Source organism: Vidua macroura, chromosome 6 (genome assembly GCF_024509145.1).
Source record: "Vidua macroura isolate BioBank_ID:100142 chromosome 6, ASM2450914v1, whole genome shotgun sequence".
Lineage (NCBI taxonomy): Eukaryota > Metazoa > Chordata > Aves > Passeriformes > Viduidae > Vidua > Vidua macroura.
In genome coordinates, this window is record NC_071576.1 from 27203497 (window position 1) to 27226355 (window position 22859).

General features: G+C 40.1%; 1 protein-coding gene across 1 annotated transcript; it reads right to left on the bottom strand.

Moving 5' to 3' along the window:
* Positions 1–1775: 1775 nt before the first annotated feature.
* On the bottom strand, positions 1776–22106 carry COCH (cochlin). The gene is made up of 11 exons (XM_053981347.1): positions 21929–22106; positions 21805–21849; positions 16133–16289; positions 11530–11663; positions 10292–10357; positions 9389–9433; positions 9154–9301; positions 8120–8223; positions 6447–6673; positions 4221–4737; positions 1776–3558 (listed from the first exon to the last, which is right to left on the bottom strand). Exons 1-11 carry the CDS (start codon positions 21951–21953, stop codon positions 3383–3385), a joined length of 1644 nt encoding a protein of 547 aa, XP_053837322.1. The 5' UTR covers positions 21954–22106; the 3' UTR covers positions 1776–3382.
* Between the last annotated feature and the right edge of the window lie 753 nt (positions 22107–22859).

Genomic DNA, 22859 nt, shown 5'->3' on the forward strand with positions numbered 1-22859 from the left:
TGACAATTCAATATTGATAGTATCACAGTGATAATAAAGGTTGATCAACTTCTGAGACCCATTTTGCCTTCTGCTTAAGGATATAAAGTAGAAGGCTTTTGTTACCAGGTTGCAGGTGTGCTTATATGAAGACTTCTCTGCAGTTTACTGACCCTCAGTCCTGGACTGTATACCTGCTTTTCATATATACTGCATTTGTTAGAGCTACAAATAGCCATGCTATCAAGAGATGTATATACGAGGTGATTCATGGTAAAGACAGGACCTAAATGCCTAAGATTTGTGCAAGGTGCAAAATTTGAGGTGCAGAAAATTTGTAAGCAGAATCAGAGACACTGGCCTGAGTTTCCTTGTAAGGCTGAGAAATTGCCAGTGACAAAGGAAATCATAGTCCTTTCTGTTATAGCCTGCAAGTGGAGAATTTACCCAGGAAAGATCTGGTGGCAGGGAATGCTTCCAGTGCTCAGGCATGTGTCCTAACCAAAGCATGGCTGTAGGTTGTAGCTCTTCCTGGAAGTTATCATGGTACAAAAAGGGATTTCAATTTATTTAGGACAGCAGATTTGTGAATTTAGATTGCTCTAAGTGGGAAGGATGAGTTTTGAACTGTGTTAACTACTATTTCATGTAAAATTCCAAACAGCTGCATGGGAGTTACAGTTAAGTACCTAAATCCCTAACTTGAGTTTTCTACTCTTTTTCCAAATGAAGGGATCCTGATTTTTTTTATGTTGATGTGATATGTCATCAGGACGGGGATCGCAAATCTGAGGCCCCCTGAGTCTGAATACTGTTCAGGGAAATACAGCATAGAAAATCACAAAGTGATTTCAGTTGGAAGGAACCTTTTAAAGATCATGTAGTCCAGCCCCTTTACAATGGTTTTCATTAGTCTCACAAGAGAACAGAATTGATGTCCTGCAGGCTGAAATCTTGACTGACGGCCCTAAAGCTGCAGCAGTTTTTCTCACTGGCGTTTGCATAACTGATGGTAGCTGCAGCTCTCTTCACATTCTTGGTACTGCTTGGTCTGGCAGCATAAAACTGAATCCTTGTCTGTGGCTTTACTTACCTTGTTTAACAAACCAGAGCTTCAGCCCATGTCTGCTACCTTCTGCCATGCTGTTCCTCATTCAAATTTGCCTTCTACTTACAGCACAATCCATATCCCTTCCACCCTGCCTCTGTATCTCACCAGGTCTCAATCCTTTTGTCTGTATCCCACCAATGTTTTTCCCAGATTGAAACTGTGCTCACAAATGCTCACTGGCACATAAACATTGTATCTTAAAAAAGTATTTTCTATACTCCCTGAGTGTAATAGGAGTGTATGAAAGGTGCAAGTAACATGGCATCACCACTCCTGTGAAATGGAAATATGTGGAGACTTAGCTCTGCAGCTTTTCAGTGTCCCAGGGATGTAAACCTGCTTTTTGTCTGATGAATGAATGATGTGAGTTAAAGCTGACTATTTCTTTGCAACAGTAAAAGCAAAGTAGGAGAGAAAATGTGATTCTATCAGCCAGCACACAATTTATATTCAGATGATTTAACTAGCATCATAACTAATATGAACAATGACTAAAATTTTGATATTGACTCATTCAAATTCAAATATTTGTAAAGAGAGTGTACCCTTATTATTTGAGAATGATTTGGAATTTAAGATAATACAGTTAGGAAGCATCACATACAACTTATTCAAGCTAAACTATATGAGGTTCATCATAAAAAGACTTCTGTGTTATGAGATATTAAATCAGACAGCAACAGTCCCAGTTTTCTTGCAATATGTATTTCTATAAAAAGTTTATAAACTAAATTAATTGAATTTTTGCACAAAGTTGATGTAGCATATGAATTTATACAGCAAAAGCTTAATACTCTTACCTATAAACACATAACAAAATTAAGGATAACAATTACTAGAAAAATACAAGGCATCTTTGCCATTTATGTTTAGAGTAATATATAGCCAGTTATAAGTTATTAAAAGTGCACAGCAAAAGCCCAATGAATACAATCCTTTCTGTGCCACTCCATAATTACTAGAAATTTTACAATCTATAGTGGGGGAGAGGAAAAACAGGAAACCCCAGATTGATAGGAAAAGTGCTGTTTTGTTTTCCTACTATACATTTTATTTGCAAACCCCTTTTATTTTCTAAAGAATACTTAGAGTATGTTATTCACACCAGGACTCTGGAATAACTTGGAGAATATCACATCATTTTAACCACATGTGTGCATATAAATATATCAGCATTACTAGGTATGTAATCAAATTAAATCCTTTTTCAAGAAAACTATTCTTTCATCTTCAGAAAACCTCACACATCTATAAAGGTGTTTTTACTACCATTATGAAGCTGTTATTCTCTAAACTACTAAATCCAACTTAATGTGTCTGCCTACTCTCTTCTTTTCTGACCATGTAATCTGATATAAATCCATTAGGTTTAGAGGTTTTAGATACCTCTGGACTTGAATTTGAATGCTTTCAGTTCCCACTGTGTGGTCTCATTTAATCTCTTGGCCCAAGATTCCTGTCTCTAACTGTCTGGCCAGTAACAACTGTGTCAAATCAAGACAGTACAAGGCAGCAGACAGGAAATATCCGGTTGTCGGTTATATTTGGAATATCGCTGTTGACTTCAGTGGTGCAGAAAGCAGCAGTAGTAGCTAACATATTAGGATCCAGATTCTCAAAGAACTACTGTGCCTTAAATACCTTTAAAATTCTGTGCCAACAGAACCAACCAAATAGATCCACAGAAATCTGTGGGCGTAAAATTTGCCAATTTTGATGTAAAATTTGCCAGCCGGATCCAGCAAAACCCCAACTAGTAAAAATAGACTCTTTCAGCTACAATCTGTCATATCTTTTTCTAAGCTGCCTGGCAATAATGGATGTTGCACAACACAAAGTAATTTCAGCGCTCCTGTTATCAGAGAACTCTTTGAAAAGATACAGAATTGTAAGCTACAGAAAGCTTATAGAAGGTAGTACCTTTTATTTAAAGTTCTATTTTTTTTTAATTCCTAAGAAGGTATCTAGCAAGTGTCAGAAAAAATATCAGAGCTGTATTATTTCCTCTGAGTATCTGCTATTCTTAAGTGCACAATATGCAAAGCTTTGAACTTCAGGCTGCTACATGCTTGTTGAAAATATTAACTGTTGGCCAAATTCTGCACTTCAGGATCAAGTACAACTTCTAACAAGCTCACAAGAATCTTTGACTGATTAAAGAAACAAAAAGTAGCCCTTCTTCTTCCTCTGTATTATGATAGCATATATAAGAATAAAACATCTGTACTTTAGAGGGACCATTTCAATTTCATGATTTTTAGTTTCAAATAGTAATAGTGAACAGCAGATTTTTTATTGTTTAGAGTCCAAAAAGTCTTTACAGATGCCTCTAATAATATCAGGAACCATCTGCTCCAATCCCGTGAACTCCCTGGTGAAGAAAGTGTGAGATTCTCTTGGTTCAGAAGCCATTTCTTTCAGATCATCCAAAGGTGCCCAGGCAACACCAACAGAGAAGACTGTTATTCCTACAAAAAGGAAATTAAAAAAAGACCATTTTGCCTGTAGATACAAGAAAACCAGCCATTTCTACATTAATGAATCAATGTGGATTTGATAAGCATGTTTCAACACCTGCAGTCTGTCAAAGATAATTAGATTTTGCCACTAAGTACCAGGAATTAGATTTGTCTCAGGAAAAATCCTGAAGGAAGTATGAGGTATCATAAGAGCTAATGTCTGAGTTGTTCTTGTAGTAACACATAGGATTGTAGCAGTTACCATGTCAGTCTTGAAACATAAGTAACACTGTAAAATGATTTTGAAAGTAAGTTTGGTTCCTTTGTGTATACTTAGTGCCTTTACATACTCATACTTCAAGCATCATCAGCCCAGTGAGGTTTTTGACCACAACTGCTTATTCCCTTCCTAGATGATGATGGAGCTACTTGGCTCATTATTCTTACTCTACTGTTTGGGGAAATGAGACTAGGTATATGTTGATCCCTAAGCTGCCATAAGTGAGTCTAGTTATACCTGGCTCTGTATTACTGGTTGCTGGGTTTTTTTTTCACCCTAATGGGTGAAAATTCAAAGTATGATACTTTGCAAACTTTAAAATCTTAACATTTGCAGTGCTACAGAAATAGGATGGATCAATTTCCACTGCTTTTCAAAATACATAATTTACCTGCTTTTTGTGCAGCTGCAGCAGGTCCTCTAACATCATCATAAGACTGACCATCAGTCAGAACAATGAGGAAATTCTTGTTAGGCCCATCTTTCACTGGCCCAAACACACTCCTGGTTGTGAAAGTAATGGCATCGCCAGTGGCAGTGCCGCCGCTCATGTACTGGATGTTGCGGATGGCCGAGAGGACCTTTTCCTTGGTGACGTAGTCTGTGAAGCTGAACTCGATTCTCTGGTTGTAGGTGAACTGCACAGCTGCCACCTTGGAGCCAATGTCAGAGATCTCAAAAGCTTTTGCCACGTTGCTCACGAACTCAAGCACGAGGCGGAAGTTGGTCTCTCCGATGCTGCTGGAACCGTCTATCAGGAAACCAATGTTGACGGAATTGTAGCAAGTCTTGCTACACAACATCTGCTCATGTGAGCACAGTTTTTGGACAAGAGGTTTTACATATTTGGTAGTACCAAACCAGGTGGGCATTTGGTAAGAGAAGAAGCCATTGTTTCGACAGACAGCCTGTTTGAAAACATAAATGTAATGGGTGAATTCCAACTGAGCAGTTCAATGGATAGTACTCAGACAACTATGATTTTTCTTTCAAAAGCAGGTTAGAAATGAAGCCTCATGGTGGGAGCATAGGATGGGGTTTTACGTGCTTATCTTTAAAGAAATTGAAACAGCTGCACTCGAAGTCAATGTAAACTATAGTGCAGCTTATTTTATCCAGTAATAAAGCCAACCCTGCCCCTCAAGCTATGAAAGTTTTCAAATAATTTAGCTTTGTTCACAAGAAATGCAACAACTGAAAATTGTAATTTTGTTTTGTGTACATGAACGAAGTCATGGTACTAAATAGCCAAAGGATTGAAATTTCTGTATTTTGCGTATACACTGAAAATTAACCTCTGTGTTTTCCCTTTGAACTTGGTAAGACCTTTGGATTTTTAATCTATAATGTGTCACAAACACAGACAGAGTTGGGTAGAAGTATAGCTCCAGGTCATTCAGAGTAAAATTTCTTTTCCCCTAGCTTCCATCAGATGCACGTGAAGTACAAGGTAACTGGAAAAAGGCTTAAATTAAAAATCAGCTCTCCAACTAATCCAGCTAAAATCAAAACGTGGAAGGAAGGACAGGCCTCAGCCAGTAAAGGTCATGTCTTTCTGTGCCTGTACAGGCACAGACAGTGATAGTACAAGGCAAAGAGATCTCCTAAAATAGGAGAGATCTAGAGTAGATATTAGGAGGAAATTCTTTACTGTGAGGATGGTGAGGCACTGGGACAGTTTACTCACAATAGTGGATGCCTCATCCCCAAAAGTGTTCAAGGCCAAGCCTGAGCTAACTGGTCTATTGGGTGGGGTCCCTGTCCTTGGCAAGGGGGTGGGAGCTACACAACATTTAAGGCCCTTTCCAACCCAAACCACTCTGTGGTGCTTCTCTAAGTGTGTAAGGGTTGGACCTGCCTGCAATACCTCTGGGGCCAGCAGCTAGATATCTCTAGAAGAAGCAGAGCTTCATTCTGTTCATGCCATTTCTGCTGAAATTAGACATCTACAACCTCCCTGTGGAAAATGACTGGTTTTCTCACTGCAGAGTAATTAAAGACCTACTGATCAGAAAGCTCATGTGGGCGTAGGTGATTGGTGTTTGAATTCCTGCTCCAACTCAAAAGGAACAAGGTCCAAAACTCTGCATGCAAGATCAAAGTCTTGTGCACAGACTTGCTAGGATGTGTTTTTCCGTATTTTCTGTCCTCTTAATACTGAAAGTAAAGTAAATAATTATCCACAGAGCAGATAAGAAATAAGCACCTCCCTGTCTGCCCTTTCAGGAGAGAGAATGTATCACATCAGCATGTCATTGCTTTGGCACATTTAGCCATACCTGAGATAGGGGAATTTCCTGCATGGAGAGTCTTTATGCAATTACAAATTCCAGGAGCTACAACTTGGCCAAACTTCTGAACTGGGAGGACAATGGTACCTTTGTGTGTCTCCTTTAGCAAGGAAAATTCTCCAGTGTTTCTTTAACCTTCCTTCTGCTCATCTTTTAAGTCACTTATGAGCAGGGATAATTTAATCAGCTGGTTTGAGAGAATATTTTTATGTCTATACATCTATATGAGTTATTATATATACGTATATTATTTCATTAGAATTGTACTGTAAATTCTCCAGAATTATATTCATGACTGAAAACCAAATAATAACATTCTTTCTTACTTTGTCAACAAAACCAATGTCCTGTACCATTCCCAGCTCCTCTGTTGTGGGCTTTGCTACAGACACAATGAACACGTTGACTCCAAATTCTCTGGCCACTATGCCGGCTTCTTCTAGATCATCTGAGGGCCAGCCATCCAGAAACACTACAATGATCTTGGGAATTCCCTTCCGTGCTCCATTTTCCAAAGAGAAGAATTTCTGAGCTGTGTACTTCAAAGCTTTGCCTTGTTTTGAACACGAAAAGAATATGAAGAAATAATGCAAACAGTGACGGTACATTCTGGGATCAGCTTCCCATCAGGAATTTATGTTGTAACTACAGGACTAAGCCAGTGCAGCATTGAATTGATGCCCCAGGAAATTTGGTAATAATGAAGCTTGGGCAACCTCTAAGTCAAAAACAAGTTACCCCAAATCAACACCCCTCCCCCTCAAAACAAAACAAAACAAAACCACAAAAAAAAAAAAAAAAAAAAAAAAAAAAAAAAAAAAAAAAAAAACAAAAAAAAAACAAAAAAAAAACCACAGATAAAGCTGAGGTGGAATTCCCCGAGATGTTTTTTTGCTCATGGGTCTAGTTTCCTACTAGGAAGTAGGTATATTAGTACCTGCCAAATGGATTGGAAAGAAGAAAGTTCAGGAGCTACCTAAATTTAGCTTGTGAAATGCAACATCATTAGATGCTTAGTTTCTGTCTGGCTGGTTTTGTCTGTGATAATTAATTTTCTTCAGATTAGCTAGTAGGGACTGAGTTTTGGATTTGTGTGGAAAACTGTGTTGACAATAGAGGGATATTTTTGTTATTGGTGAGCAGCTCTTGCACAGTGCCAAGGCCTTTCCTACCTCTTGTGCCACCCTGCCAGTGAGAAGGCTGGGGGTGCACAGCCAGGACAGCTGGCCCAAAGTGACCACAGGGATATTCCACACCATATAGTGTCATGGCCAGCTGTGGGAAGAAGAATGAAGGAGAGGGGACCTGTGGAGTGTTGGCATGTTAGGTGAGCTGGAGCCCTGCTTTCCTGGGGATGGCTGAACACCTACTTACCCATGGGGCATAGGGAATGAATTCCTTGTTTGGCTGTGCTTATGTGAGTGGCTTTTGATTTCCCTAAAAAACTGTCTCTCAAGCTACAAATATTCTCATTTTCCTCTTCCCAATTCTTCCCCCATTCCACTAGGGGAAAGTGAGCCAGCAGCTGCACAGGGCTTGGTTGCTGGCTGGGGCTAAATCATGATGTCTTCTCACCACCACTTACTCCTTACTCCTAGTCTAACTCTTTAATCAGCCAACAAGAAAGAAACACAAAGCCTTTTATGGATTTGTCTCAAAATATCATTCTGTTACTAGTGAAAAGTCAATTACTGTTAAAATGCAGGAAGCATTTAAACAAGTATAAACACTTGTACTCTAATTAAATGTGTAATAAGCATGCCTAACTTCTAGAAATTAAATGTGAGATATGACAATGTTCGAGTGGAAAATCACTGAACCTGATTAAGGTAAATGTGGCATCTAAAACACTTCCTGACCTATGTGAATTATAGGAACTTCAACATTTACACACACACATAGATACACACATATGCATGTGTGTATATATATATACACACACATATATATAGAAATACATAGAGAAGTAATTTCTGTTTTAGGGGGAATATGAACTCACCTGTATTGGAATTGCCTCCTCTGAAGCCTAATTCCTTTATGGCAAACAAAACTTCTTTTGTAGCAGTAAAATTTTTCAGATAGAATTCAATTTTTGGATGTTCACTGTGGAAAAATAAAACAGAGTAATAAGGTTCACTTTTCATACTAGCATTAGCAAGCTAAAACACACTTGGAATAGTTTTGCTCATGATAATATATACTCTTCTCTGGATTTTAATACTAAAATGTAAGTATGCTTCTTGCTTAATAAGTCTTGCAATCCTTAGCAAGAGGAATTATCTATCTGAATGGATAAATTAAGGGCAGCCTGATTCTCATGCTTATCAAACAGCTGAAAACATTAGGTTGAAAATACATAAAGAAAAAATATGAACATGCCAGATGTTAAACTAAATGCATCTGTGTAATTAAAGATTGTCTGGTTTTCTACTATTTGTATGACAAACACCTTCCTCATAAAAAATTCCTGCATAATGCAGTTTGAGTTTTTTGATTTGAGAAGTTCAAGGTATGCTAGTTTATGACTAAGAAATTAAAGACTTTAAGTATTCTGTGTCCAGATTTAATTTTTTATTTACAGTAGAAAGCAAAAACAAATGACCAGTTACAATTTGAAAAATATCAGCTGTAATAGTTTATCACTTGGTAAGAGCAGGTTTTTGTTTTGTACATGTACATAGCCATTAGGGACTATTCTCTCGCTACAATTTTTAGAAACTGGCATCTCTCTTTTGCAGGGTGTTTCCTGCTGTTCTGTGAAGATGAGGTGCAAAGCTACAGCAGAAGGGCTGTGAAAAGTCCAGCTGCTCTCTAGTCAGATATTAGAGACAGAAGATGTTCAAATTTGTCATGTCCTCTCACATGCACATCTCAGCATAGCACAGAGCAAACAGTGCTACAGCTCAAGAGTTTTTTTCCCTTGCTATTCATCAGCCATTATTGAGCGATATTGTTCTGCAAAAGGAGAAGTGATACGTTAATTGATTTCTCTTATCAATTACTCCATTATATGCTGCGTAGATCTGTTCTTACCTGGCCTGTACAACTCCAACATGAGGCCCTTCTGTTCCAATTCCCAACATTACAGCTACTTTTCCAACAAAGTTTTTCTGCAAGTTAAACCTACGTTGGCCAATGTTGTAGCTTCCATCAATGAGAAATGCAATATCAGCTTTACAGTCTGCAAACATCCAAAATAATTATACTTATTAACACCAAATAAATGTTAGGATTCTGCTTTGCAAGAGTTAAATCTGTGTGTTCTTACCTTTGTTTCCAGCCTTTTTATCAAGAGTCTTCTTAGGCCTTTTACCTTTGGTGAAAAAAACAGCATGGATCACTTAAGAACAAGAAGATGAATGGACTGAAGTAAAACAGAAATAGCTCCAACTCCAAAAATTACAGTGCAATCTATCTGCAGTAGGAATTGTCAGTCAGTTTAATAATTAAACTTGTGCTACTACTGCTTTGCTCCTTGGAGAATATTCTTTTTCAAATGAAACAGCTTAACCGTCCTTTCTACACCTGCCTGACTGATTACTGAGTTGTACAAAGCCAGGTGCATTCTGCACCTCACCTTCCCAAGTGCTACTGTTTCTCAGTTAGCAGCTCTGCTGTACAATGGACTTTTAATGGTTTGGAAGCAAACCATGACTTAAACTGTAAACCAGGTGGTCTATTCACAAGCAACATCTAAGTCCAGTATTTATACTGCACTAACCTTCATAAAAAGGGTTTAATGCAGCATTTTCTGTGGTGAAATTCACATAACAACTAAATTTCTGCTATGCATGTCCTGACAGCACTCAGCTGTTCAGCAGTTCTGTCAGAGGGAATGCATTAACTCTGTCTTCCCCATTGCTTAAAGAGAATGAACATTGCATGAGCTCATGAACTCTTACCTTCCTCTGTGTCATCTCTATTACTTTTCAAAAATCATTCCAGTTTTTTTTTAATTTGCATGAACATCAGTGAGATCAGAATCAATCTGCAAGATTACATATGATTCCTCTTTTTTTCTGGTGAAAGATACACTGCAAAACCAGGTACTGCATCTGTTTTTTTCTTCAAAAATAAATGAGTCTCATGAAACATGTTCTCTTAGCCAGGGGCTTGCACACTGCAGTGCATCCCATCTCGAGGGGCTTCCCTTGCTGCGGACACCACGTACCTGTAGAAGGACGGGCTGTTGACACCGATCGCCCAACTGCTTCAAGAGCTGCTTTCTTGGTACCTGCTAAAATAAGAATACTTCTACTGGATTTCAGTGTATTTATATGAAGTTACACGTGCTTGAAGAATTACTGTACTTTCTTTGTCATCTGCCATTACCTACTCTGGGAGTAGGACACGAGCCTCGACAAACCTTTGGTGTAATCCAGTGTTGCAGTCCTGGTTTTAGAGGTAATTAATTTCTGCATTTAAAACAACAGCAGCTGATGAGTAATTATAGCATATATATCTGATAAGAGGTTTTGAGCTGTAGTAGCCATTATTTCCAGCAGATAAAGAGAGGACTTGATCTGGAGAACTGGATTTCACCTTCACCCTCGCCAAAAGCACCTCTAATTCCAAGTTCTTAACTAGCAACTCTCAATGAGCACTATACAAGGAATACTAGTATCTTAGAGATAGTAGGCTGAATTTTAGCTTGTAAACAGTAAGAGCACATTACAGAGATCTGCTTCACAAATTTTCTATACTAGCAAACACACACTTCAATATTTTTGAAACTACAACAACATACACAACCAATATGTTTCTGCATATGATTTTATGAAGGTGATTTAGCCTCATCTGTGTGGCAAAGCATGACAACTGGTTTGCAATTAGGCAATTAAAAGTTAACAACTACCTCAACAATGGGGACAAACTTCTGGACAAAACCACTACATTGCACTGTAGCTTAATTACCACATTACATGTAAGTTGATGTTATTACTGTTTTTGGAGGGTCAGTTTTGTCTTTGCATGGAACGCTGAGCAAGGTATTTGAAGGGCCTGACAAAGTGCTGTTGCCTGCACAAAAGCAGGCAGAGGGAGAGAAGGGATAAAAGTAAATGTCTGGAAGTGGCAGGAGGACTGGACTGCAGTGGCAGGATTGAAGCACTGACTTTGATCAGCTTAAACTGTCATGGAACTGTCAACTGGCTGCTATCATGTCATCATATTCTAAATAACTGACCTGTCTTTATGTATCAGCTTCTGTTACAGACTAGCTACTCTAGCTGGAATAGTTTCTCTTTAGGTAAAAGAGGAAAAACTGAGTTAAAATAATGAATTAGAAGTGAAAACTTCTGCTGCTAAACAACCACTTTCTTTATGCATACAGAAGCACTGAGGAAGTGTCCCACAGTTCTGCCAGAGCTTCAAATATCGTTAGCAAAACAGTAAGTGTGATCCACCTACCAGTCACTGAGAAAGATGAAGCCCATCTAGAGAGCACCTGAGACTGGATCCCATTGGCATTTACAGCAGGGTAGCTTTCCTGTCCTGGGAGAGTCTGTACCCTTACAGCTCCTCCTGTGTTGGTAATCACCCCACTAAGGTCAAAAAAGAGTTGGTATAAATCAGACATTTTAGTCATAAGAAAATGCAATACAGGTAACACCATCATTAGAATTTTTGTCACCAGCCCTCTCAGAAAGATTTAATAGAGGCAGGCAGTTGTGTTCAGGCTAGAACAACCTGTAAATTGCTGAAAAGACTTTAGAAGAAATTATTCTACAGAGTATAATGCAGATTTATTTTTAAAAGTCTGAAGAGCCTAAAATTCTGGCATTTAGACTAATGCCGAACAGTGATGCTTCCATCAGGCCATATAAATTCCTAAATGACAATAAGAAGCATCAAAACTGTCAGATTTCTTTTTATGTGAAAGAGAGAATAACTGAAAGAACAGTTATTATTTTAGAGGCCAAAAGTCAAAGTTGAACTTCTCTAAGATGGAGCAAAACTTGATGCCTTGTAGTACGTGGGCAGGTACAGCTCAGTGGGAGACAAGCAAGCATTTCATGACTATTTAAACACAGCAATGTGTGCCTTTGTGTTTACTTTTTGATTCTGTTTGGCTTCCTGTTTGAAAAGACAATCTGGCCTAATCTGGTTTAACATATTGTGAAAATAGAATAATCAAGACCAGAGTTTAGAAAACTTTACATATGTTTCTGATAATATGAGATCTGGGTATCTGTGGCAAAGGCAACTTCCACATAAAATTCTATTTGGAACAGTGTTAAAAGGCATTCATTCTTCATGGATGTGACTTGCATTTCTAAATGGAACCATGATTATATACATTTAATTCTTTAGTTTCAAAATATACAGGTATAGTCTAATCTAGGAATACTTTATAGAGTATATAGACAAAGAAGCTTTAGTAAGATTACCCTAAATTAATTTAAAATCAGATTATAAAGTTAGCAAATACAAACAGCACTTTATAGTTCTTCAAAAAAACCAGTGAGATAAAAATCAGATGAGAGCCATTAACTGGTTAGTTTTAAATGACAGGAAAATTCAGTAAGTCAAAATTATCTTTGAGAAAAATGACACATAAATGTACTTAGAATATTTCAGTCTACTTAGAATATAAATTTCCTCTCCAGTACCTGGTTCTCTTAGGCATTCAAGCCTTCACTAGTGTCTCAGTCTTAATGGATAAGGAAATGTATCAAATAGAATGTGATTAATTGGAACAGTTTCTATTTTAAGTTTGCACTTGCAATTTTAGTGAAAAGACTTTGGGCTTACATCAGCAAACCTGATCCATGCCCATGTTAGCTCCTAAGAAGAGCTCAGTATCTCTTTCCCACTTTCTTGGCTGTGGACTCACAACTTTGAGTGCTGAACTGAACTCAAGAAAAACATTCAGATGTAAAACTCAGCCTAAGAAGCATTCCTGGAAACAACAATTTAAGCTTATTATAGGCATAATTTGATCAATGTTTTCTACATAATTCCATTTTATTTATTGGTCTTTACATTTTCATTGCAACAATATTAATTAATTAATTAAACTTCATTGAAAATTCTAGAGGAAAAATGATAATCTACCTAGTCTCCACTAGGAGAATTCAGAAGCTTTACAGTGAAGATGGAGTAGATTTATTTGCTCCTTATCTACTTGTTAAAAATGCATTCTGTATTTGAACACAGGTCGAAGATCCACGCTGCCTTCTGAAGATACACACTTTCCATATAACAGCTCTGCTATTTTTAATGCAAGTGGGGGCTGATATTAGATGTGAATGTAACATGACCTGTAACCTTATGAAAGTTATTCCTTCTTTCTTGCCATTTTGTTCTGTAGGAGAATTAACAGTTTAAGGCCATCTTTTACAATCTGATCAGTTTTACCTGGGATGTTTCTTCAGGTAGGCCTACTCAGAGTGCATGTTTATACCTGCTGACATGGAGCAAACCATATATTGCCAGTTTATCTTTGTATTTTGAAACAGATTGGCAAATTCCTTTCTGCAATGATTTTTTTTTTATTTTAAAGAAAGATTCATCCTGTGTGGGTCTGCAATGGTTTTTAAAGAGTGAAGAAGTGCCTCTGCATTCCTCAGAATGACTTATGTCACTGCAATCTGCTTTGCTTTTCACTGCTGTACTTTGCTCCTGTGTGACTGACTTGCATACCATGGCTGTTTTGATTAAACTGGAGCTCAGCAGATTTTCCAGGAACAGCTTTCACTTTGCTACTCATTATGTTATATGCTGCTGCCAGTGCTGCTTAACAGGGGCTTTATGTAAAAGATGTCAGTCCATTCTCTTGCTTAGCTTGTTGATAACAACCTGTAATTTATACTTAAATGGTATTTTTCACTCAAAAATGGACACAAACAGAAAAGCAGATACACAAGGCAAGAATCCTGTGCCTCAGTGCACAACAGCTTGTGAAAGTGTACCAGCCAAGGGTAGCAGAGAGGTCTTATAAAATATAGGAATTTCAGCTAAAACATACTTAAAAATCTGAACTGAATCAAGATAAATCACCACATTAAATGCAAAGTTCTTAAGATAGCTGTGCACTTCCTCAGTGTGCAAGAACTGTTTATTTGCACTATTGGAGAAAGAGATACAGGGTGTTGCTGAATTTTGAATGAATTTTTCAAGAGGTCCACACATCAGATCTGATGCCTAGACCACAAAGAGAGTCTTCTGGCCATGGGAGGTGAGCCTTACAGATGTATCTGCGGTCAGTTTATCCTCAGGGACTTTAGGCAAGACAGCTGAATTGCCTGAATTCCCATCTTTCCTTCCTACTATCACCATCTGCAAACTCCTTCCAAATAATCAGCCTTTCTCCATCACCCCAGGAATTATCCTCCTCGTCTCCAAACTGGTGTCCTGCTGCTGCCTGATTGCCATCAATCACTGATATGGAGCCGCTCAGCATTTCATGCCAGCATCCTCTGGACCCCTAAGCTGAGTTCTTTCATTCTTCCTTTCTTTCTCTGCACCCCTATTGCTTTTGGCAGGAAAGAAGTTCAACAGCAGAAGCAAGCACAATACCAAAGTTTCCCAGGGATCTACAGCTGCTCAGAAATCCCTTTGGCCAGACAATCTTTTTGTCAATATTCTTTTAGCAAACTCTGGGGCAGCTCAGCCTTTTGTGCTTATGGGCACTCTGTGCACAGCTTGGTAATACCATGATATGCTTTTGTTAGACTTGAGTTCTGAAACCCCAGTGCTTAATGGGGACCTTTGACAAGTTAGGAAGAAAAAATTTACATGCCTATTTAACATCTAACTACCACATTGGGCTAGGTCTCCATTTAGTGGAATTGGCACTGGAACAGAACTGCACAAGGAAGAAGAATTGGATTAATCCAATTAATCACTCAGTGGTAGATTTAACTCAGTTCTTCATGCCTACATAGTGTCAGCCTGGTAGGAGGTTCTCCATTCTTCCCTCTACCAATAAATCTTTTATCCTTCTGCCCAGAAAAAGAATAATATTAAATAAATATTTTGTTTCCTGAGAGTAATTACACATAAAATGAGAGAAAAAAACAAATATAACAAGCTAAAACAGGCAGAAAGATTATTCATCTGTAGTACACAGAATTATTTGTAGTTGAATTCTGCTAAATTATTTTCATGTATTATATAGTATTTTCTTGCATTAATAACTGCCTCAAAATAATGGAGCTACTCATAGGACTAAGCATTATTTGATTTATATAAAATTAAGGAATCCAGCCTCAGTGTAGACCCAGCATGAAAACTGAAGTGCATATGAAAGGGGGAAGAGACCCATGCTCACACAACCATTTTCAGTTTAAGAAACCGAAGGAGCCCTGCTCCAACAACTGATGTTTCCTGAAATGTTGGGTGGGTGTTTGACACAGGGCCAGGACCCAACAGTGCTAGAAGTACAGAGCTATCTGCACACACCAGGCAGTGAAATGGAGGGTACATCTGGTTTGAAAATTAGTTCAGTTATTTGGAAAAAATTTACAAAGTTTTCAAAGCACAGATCTCCTTATGTCACAATAATGGCAAACTCTGATCACCAGTTGGGAATGTCTTCTTGAAGTTTCTTTCATGCCAATGTGGATTTTAGACGTTGCAACACAGGGCAAGAAGGAGCAAGTATTTTCTATTTTTTTGTTGGATTTTGCAGCGTGCACTGAAATTAGCTGAGAACTAAACAGCTATTGTCTCTCCTCCATGCATCAATCCTTTTTTTGCCAGGACTAGTTATGGCTGTTAACAGTTGCAGCAAAGCTACCAAAACATTCTTATGCAGCAAATTCTGTTTTGAGTGTGAAAGGCCAGCAGAACTAATAGCCCCCAGTGTAAAGGCAGTCTTCAAAAACAGCAGTTCTCCTAAACAGGTAATTTTTCACCTTTGGTCTGCTTTTTCAAAACACCTTACTACAGTCTACCACATTCAAAGACTCAAACAAGATTATGATGGCATCAAAAGGCTAAGATTTGTAAGTGTGGCAGAGACTACATAAACTCACTTAGCACATGGATTAGCAATGATCTGACTTACCTGTGTATGGCAGCTCCACAGACACTCGAAAGAGAGGCATAAACTCCATCCCCAAAGACATAAAATTGCCACAGAGGACAGTTTGCTGGGCAAAGGACATCTTCTGTCCCCTTTCTAAGGTCAAGTCCTCTTGTAAAGCACGTGATAGCAGTAGATGCTAAAGAGAAAAGAAGAACTTTCGACCTGAAAATCTTAAGGGTTTGTTGTTGGGAGATTTTTTTTTAAATGTCTCTACAGTTTCCAAGTTTAAAGCATCTGAATTTGAAATTAGTTACAATGCCTATAAAGATGTCTTTGGAGCTTACAAATATACAGTTATGACAAGGAAGCACACACTTCAAAATTCAAAACACTTGAAAAACGTGGCAGGAAAAAACTCCCATGAACAAACAACATTAAAATAATATCAAGGAACATTACACAAGGAAAAGTAATCCATATCTGTAAATTTACTACAGAGACAGAAGGGCAAGGGGAAAACCTTTGAGGGCTGACAGACCACAGATGCAGGTGGCAGTTTCCAAGGAAGAAACTAAATCACTCTGACATCCCCACAGAAATCTCCAGCCATAAGACACCTATGAGTCACTTGGGAAATTCTGAATCTTCTCTCCAGTGGCATTCATGAAGGAGGTTGACAGCAGCATTTCCCTTAGCCTCTTGTAATAAATCCTACTGAGGCCAGTGTTAAAAAATGGAACACACATCTCGTTGCTCCAGTAATACAGTAGCATCTAGAACATTGGTGTCAAGTCATTACAGTGACATTTACATCATTACCATTGTGCAGAGGACTGTCAGATTCATACAAAAAGTGATACAAAAATTATTTACTCAGCTGAGGCACATGCATTTTTTTATGTAGAACTCTGCCTTTTTCCAAAAGTTGCTCTCCAGGTTGTCATCATTAAGCTTTCACTATGCTTGCCTGTGTACAGTGAAGGCATGCAGACACAGATTAACATCAGTACACTTCACAATTTCACTTGGCAAACTGGTGCTTTTTCTTCTGAAAACATAGAGGTCTTTATTTTGCATGGTCTCTACCATCCTCCTACTACAGAAGATAGCACAGTCCCCTGCTCTGTTGCACAGCAAATTAGAGATTTGGCTTAGATCATTATCAGTTCAGCAGCACAAGTCCAACCCATGCCTGGCTGTTTATTCTGAACTTCCTAAGGCACCTAGAAGGTGCAAGAACCTTTTCTAAATGCACCTGAAATGCTACCTTTGCACAGTGTTAAGATGAAAGCTGGCAGAGGCTGGCTAAGGTGTTAGTGCATGCACCACAGCATTATATGCCAAGGACTGTATGTTTCGGGGATCAGTGATCTGTCTCTCACCTGGTTTTCTGCCCAGTATTTTCATTCTTACTCTGGGGTATTTCCTATCCCAAAAATATGCTGTCTATAAATAAAAGCACTTGGAGCATATGCTGTTCTTCATTAGGGGATGGAAAATAGATGATACCTTCAGCTAATCATTTAGAGGTGAAAAGCAGAACAGCTACAGCCAGAAATGCAGAGGGAAGCACATCTGTTCATTCTGACTGCGTAAATTGAACACACACATTCATCAACTATGTGTGCAATTTTACTCATAATTATATACAACAGTCATTAATGCTATACTGAAACAATGTTAAACTACCTAATCACATCTTCCTGAAAAATCATTGCTGCTATTTGTTAGCACAAATACGGGACTTGCATATGCTGAATCTGCCTATATAGTCCAGAGTAAGAAGAAAAGAAAGCAGTAAGCACCTCTCTATTTTTTCCCTTCTCAAGACAATTAACATTGCCTACCTAGCAAGAACTCAAGTGATTTAATCTGATTCTCAAGTATTCTAAGAAATAATAAAGTTCCTTTCAGGACTTAGTCTTACCTACTCACATCCTAGCCATGCTTAGTCATATTTAATTTCCTTAAAAACAAAAGATGGGAAAATCAAATAGAATCAGGGCTTATACCTAGAAGCTCCATAATTTCATTGTCAAAACAGCTATATTATTGGTATGCTAAAAGAAGCTGATTTACTTTCCTCTTTGAGTCCCCTAATCCTTTGATGGAAGTTCTACAAGCGTGTTTGCTAATTAATGGGCACTGAACAAGTAGTATCCACGAAATGACACCCAGCAAGACCATCACAATCACACAGCAGCTGGAAGACTGGAAATCCTTGGAGGAGTAATTGCAATAAGCACCACTGATCATCTCGGCTCTCACAGCACTGCTTGTGCCTCTCACCCTGCAATATTTTTCCAGCCTTCAAAAGTGCAAGACACCACAGGAAGTTTTAACTCCTGTAGTTTCTAATGTAATGTACTTGACTGAATTCCTTGGCTGGCTGTGCATACAAAGACAATAATTAGATGTGTCTAGTTAACAAACCCTGTATCGCCTGGAGATCTCTATTTCCCTCATCACCAGGTACTTACTAATGACTGTCATGTGGCAGGCTTTTGCATAGCACAGAAGTTGGGGGGAAAAAAATAATCTGTGTTTTCCCTGGCAATCAAAACACAGAAATCCATTGTAGCCCAGCCACAGGATTTTTCTGTACTAGCAGCCTAAAGATTGTCATGATCCTTGTCTCAGGCTTCCAGGAAGGGTGCACGTTGCTGCTGTGTGAACTGGAAAGCTGGCATGCTGGAGCTAGGGGATTTAGCAGTTTATACCTCAGCTGGATCAGCACTGAGGTAAAAACACACACTTTGAGGAAAATGATGTTGTTAATTAAAACCAACAATTTAATTTTAGTTTTTTCTGTGGGTAGATACAGTTTTGTCTAAGCCATAACTCTAAAACAGAGACTAACATTAGAAGTATTTGGTGGAGTATCAAAATGAAAGCTACTTTTTTGTTGACTATCAAAATTAAGACTTATGATATCAGCTCTGCAGTGGTTTTTGTTCTTCCCTGTTTCTTAATGCATCATCAGCTATCTATCCCATAAAACTTCAATGATTTTGTTGCAAACATGAAAATGTATTAATGAGGTCAGAATACTAGAATATATAAAATTGTTCTTTGACAGCTTACATACTTATCATTCTCATAAATTTCATATATGATATTACTATTGAAATTGAAGAAGTGCTTGTTTTTGTTAGCCTATCCAAGATACTTCAACATGGCAAAAACTGACAAAGAGCTGTATCTATATATAAAGTAACTGAGATAAAACCCGTATGTTTTAATCACTGTAATTGAAGAACACAAGAGCAGTAGCAGTGGAGTCATTTCTTTCAATACTTATGTGATGCAATACTCTAAATCCAAGTATTTTTGGAAGAAATAAATATAAGCTTACAATTTACAGGACAGGATTCAGTTCTAGACTCCAACCAAGACACACACCCTTAAAGCTTCACAGAAACACACTACATCAGAGTTCCCTACAAAAGTGTGGTACAAAGAAAAGAAACCGTAATTCTTCCTGATTTAGGCCATATTTAAGGGTAGGGATGAATGTTTTCCATCATTGTTCACCTAAAAAAAAGAAAAAAAAAAAAAAAAGCAAAGACTCACTTATCTCTTAAAACAGCCATGTTTTCAATCATTCAATCAATTTCCATCTTTTTGGTGCTTCTTCCCATGTGCTCTGATTTTGCCATGAACAGCTGCCTCTTATGTCAATCTATCAAAGTTCTGAGTTAATTTTTAGCGGGAGCCACTGCTTTAAGTTACTGTAAGGAAATAAAACCCATAAGCAAAATCTCATCTTTTCTAACCTTGAAGCTTCCATGTGTTGCTTTGGGAAAACAGTTTGTTTATACAAAGTAAAAAAGAAATCCTATGTACATTATTACAAAATTAAAAATAGGGGTTCCTACATGAAAAATAGCTTTATGAGTTGTAATATAGAGAAGTATGTGCCTATTATGCTTCCTGTTCTTTTAGTACTTAGTATTTTTTTTAATAGAAAGATTTTAGGTCCTTTTTTACTTTGAGACTTCAAACAAGCCTGCTTTTTCTATCTAATGCAAGGAGTTTCAGTTGGATACTCCTTGCAACAGTTGGAAAAAAACAAAGGACACATTAGTAAACCAACACTTCATATTTTGGAAAACATGTTTACAGATTGCATACTAATTGATGTAAATCTTTAGTACATATCCTGATCTGGACAGTGGTAATGGGATTTAGAGAAACATGGTCAGGGCTATATCATTCATTTCAATCTGAGACCTACCCTTTTCTTACCAACATAAGGCTACTTGCCATCACATGGCAGCATTCACCCACCCGCACAGCCTTGTGTGTGGCAACCAGAGCTGCTGACTTGGCAGCATTTGTATCCATTCCAGTGGGAGTATAAAGAAAGTTTTGAGATGCTCCAAGATCTTCACAAACATTATGAACCTAAATACAGCAGATTCTTGAGGAAATTAATGCTCTTTCATTTCTTTGTACAACAGAATTTAGGCACTTTTATAAATGCAAGTTTCTAGTTCAGTAACCAAATGCTGCTGAATTTAGGCTCAGAATAATGGTAAGAGGCAATATCTTACAAAAACTGTTCACATTATTGATATTTTAGCTGGTTCCAGATACCTTCAGGTTACAGTGGCTTCTCCGGCCCTGAAGGAAGCATCCCAGAAAATATTCATTTTTTTCCTGCCAGACTGTCAGCACTTCCTCTATAACGCACCTGCAAAGTAAAAAAGGGAAAGGAAATAGGGGGTTAGACTAGGTTTTCCATTGCTGTGCATTTTTTTCCTTTTTTAGCCATACCAATTATGTCACAGATAGCTTTTATCAGTTTAGCACAAAAGAATTTTCCAAATCTTTGATTCAACACAAAATGAGCAGCAAATCCTGACTCCCAATAACTGTGAAATTGTTATCAACCATTCAGAAAAGCTTGGGGTTACTCACCTTCTGCAGGCCAGGCCTGCATCTGGAAACATGTTCTTCTGGAGGCTCTTATCCTCCTTTGGTGAAAGGTTCCACTGAAAGGGGCAGACAAACTGCTTGCGTCCTTCTGTCACATATTTCTCCAACTGCTTCCCGTGGCTCCTGGTTCCCATGGATTTATTCTGGTTCTAGGAGAGCCTGCTCTCCAGCAGCAAGGATGCAGTCCAACACAGGATGGTACAACAGGAAATCCCTGCCATAGCCTGCTAGGCATTCTAAGCATGTTCTTTTGCTTTCCAGGTTGAAATAACGGCAGGGCAACTTTAAAATGCTTTTAATCAATTCCATGGTCTAAAATATGCCAGAGATGCTCAAATTGCCAAGAACTGTACGAGTGCCTTTATAACACACACAAACACTCCCACTCACCCTTGCTACTGGCACTCCCCTCCATGGGGACACTTCTCACCACGGCGCTGCTTCAGCTCGTGCCAGCAAGGAGTTTTCACCCCCGTCTGGAAGCGTTCCCAGACATGCTCCGTGCCCCTCTGCAGTTTCCCACTGGCCGGCTCCACGCACCCTTCCCGGCGGCGGTGGCCCCGCGGCCCGTCCGCACCTGCCGTGGGCTCCCCGCGCATCCCGGCGAGAGGCGGCCGCAACCGGGCGCGCCGGGGAAGGGCCGAGCCGGTACCCGCGGCCAAGCGTTCCCCGGGCGCTGCCACCTCCCGGCGGGGCGGGGCAGGCCGGGCAGAGACGCTCCGAGGGAGAAATCCCCACGAGATGTGGAGGGGGAACAGCGGCCAACTCACCCGAGCCGTCGCTGCCGCGCACCGGGCCGGAGAGCAGGAAGGCGCCTGCGAACAGACAGGGAGTGGATCGGGGCGCTGCTCCGCGCCCGGCCCGCCGGCCCCCGCCGCTCCCCGCGGTACCCACCGAGGAGCAGGACCGAGAGCCACATGGCGGCGGGGCGCGCCCGCACCGCGGGGCAGCCCAGAGCTGAGCCCAGGAGAGCGGCGGAGAGCGGCGTGCCGGCCGGGTCACCGCACCGTGCCCTGCGCGCTGCCCCGCACCTCCGCCGAGCCGAACAGCCCACGGCAGCCACCGCTCCCGCTTTAAACCTCCGGCGGGCGCATGAGCACTGGGGCGGGCGGAGGGAAGGAGGGCGCGGGCACGGGGCTGGGCAGCTCCGCCGCTGGGCCCGGCAGGTGCTGCCGTCCCTCCCCCGCCGCGCCCCCCGCCGGATTCTTCCGCCGGGAGCGGCGGCCCAGCGCTGCCCTGAGCAGTCGGCTGCATCAATTCACCTCCCTGCTCGGTAACTCGCCCGCTCCGGACGGGCAGTGGCGGTGTGAGGACGTTCCCGTGCCCGGCGAAGCGCCTTTGCGGTTTGCCTTCCCGCCCCTGTCCGCGCACCCCTGGATGTCCCCTCCAGCCACGGTTCTCTGACACCTCATGGCAGGTGTTTTTACTCCAGATGTCTTGGGAAATGCGAGCGAGCTGTTAGCTACGTCGCCGCAACCTCTGCCCCTTGCTCGAAATTGAGGGAAGGGACGGAGCTGTCACGGGTGCTGCGAGGTGCGGCGAGGGGCTGCCGAGCTCGTCCCGCCCGCCCCGGGCCCGCCGGCCGCAGCCGCCGCCGTGCGAGGGCCTCACCTGGTCCCGCTGGGCGCTGCAGCGGGGAGAAATCAGCACCTAACAGAATCATTCGAAGAGATGGAAATACCCGAACCGGCGTTTCGGGTATCCTGTTTGGTCTAAAGCATTATCGCAAATACTGCAGGTGCCTGCCTTTCATTTAAGTAAAACTTTGCTTAAATTAAATTAAAAGGAAAAAAAAAAAAAAAAAGGCAGCAAAACCAAAACAACC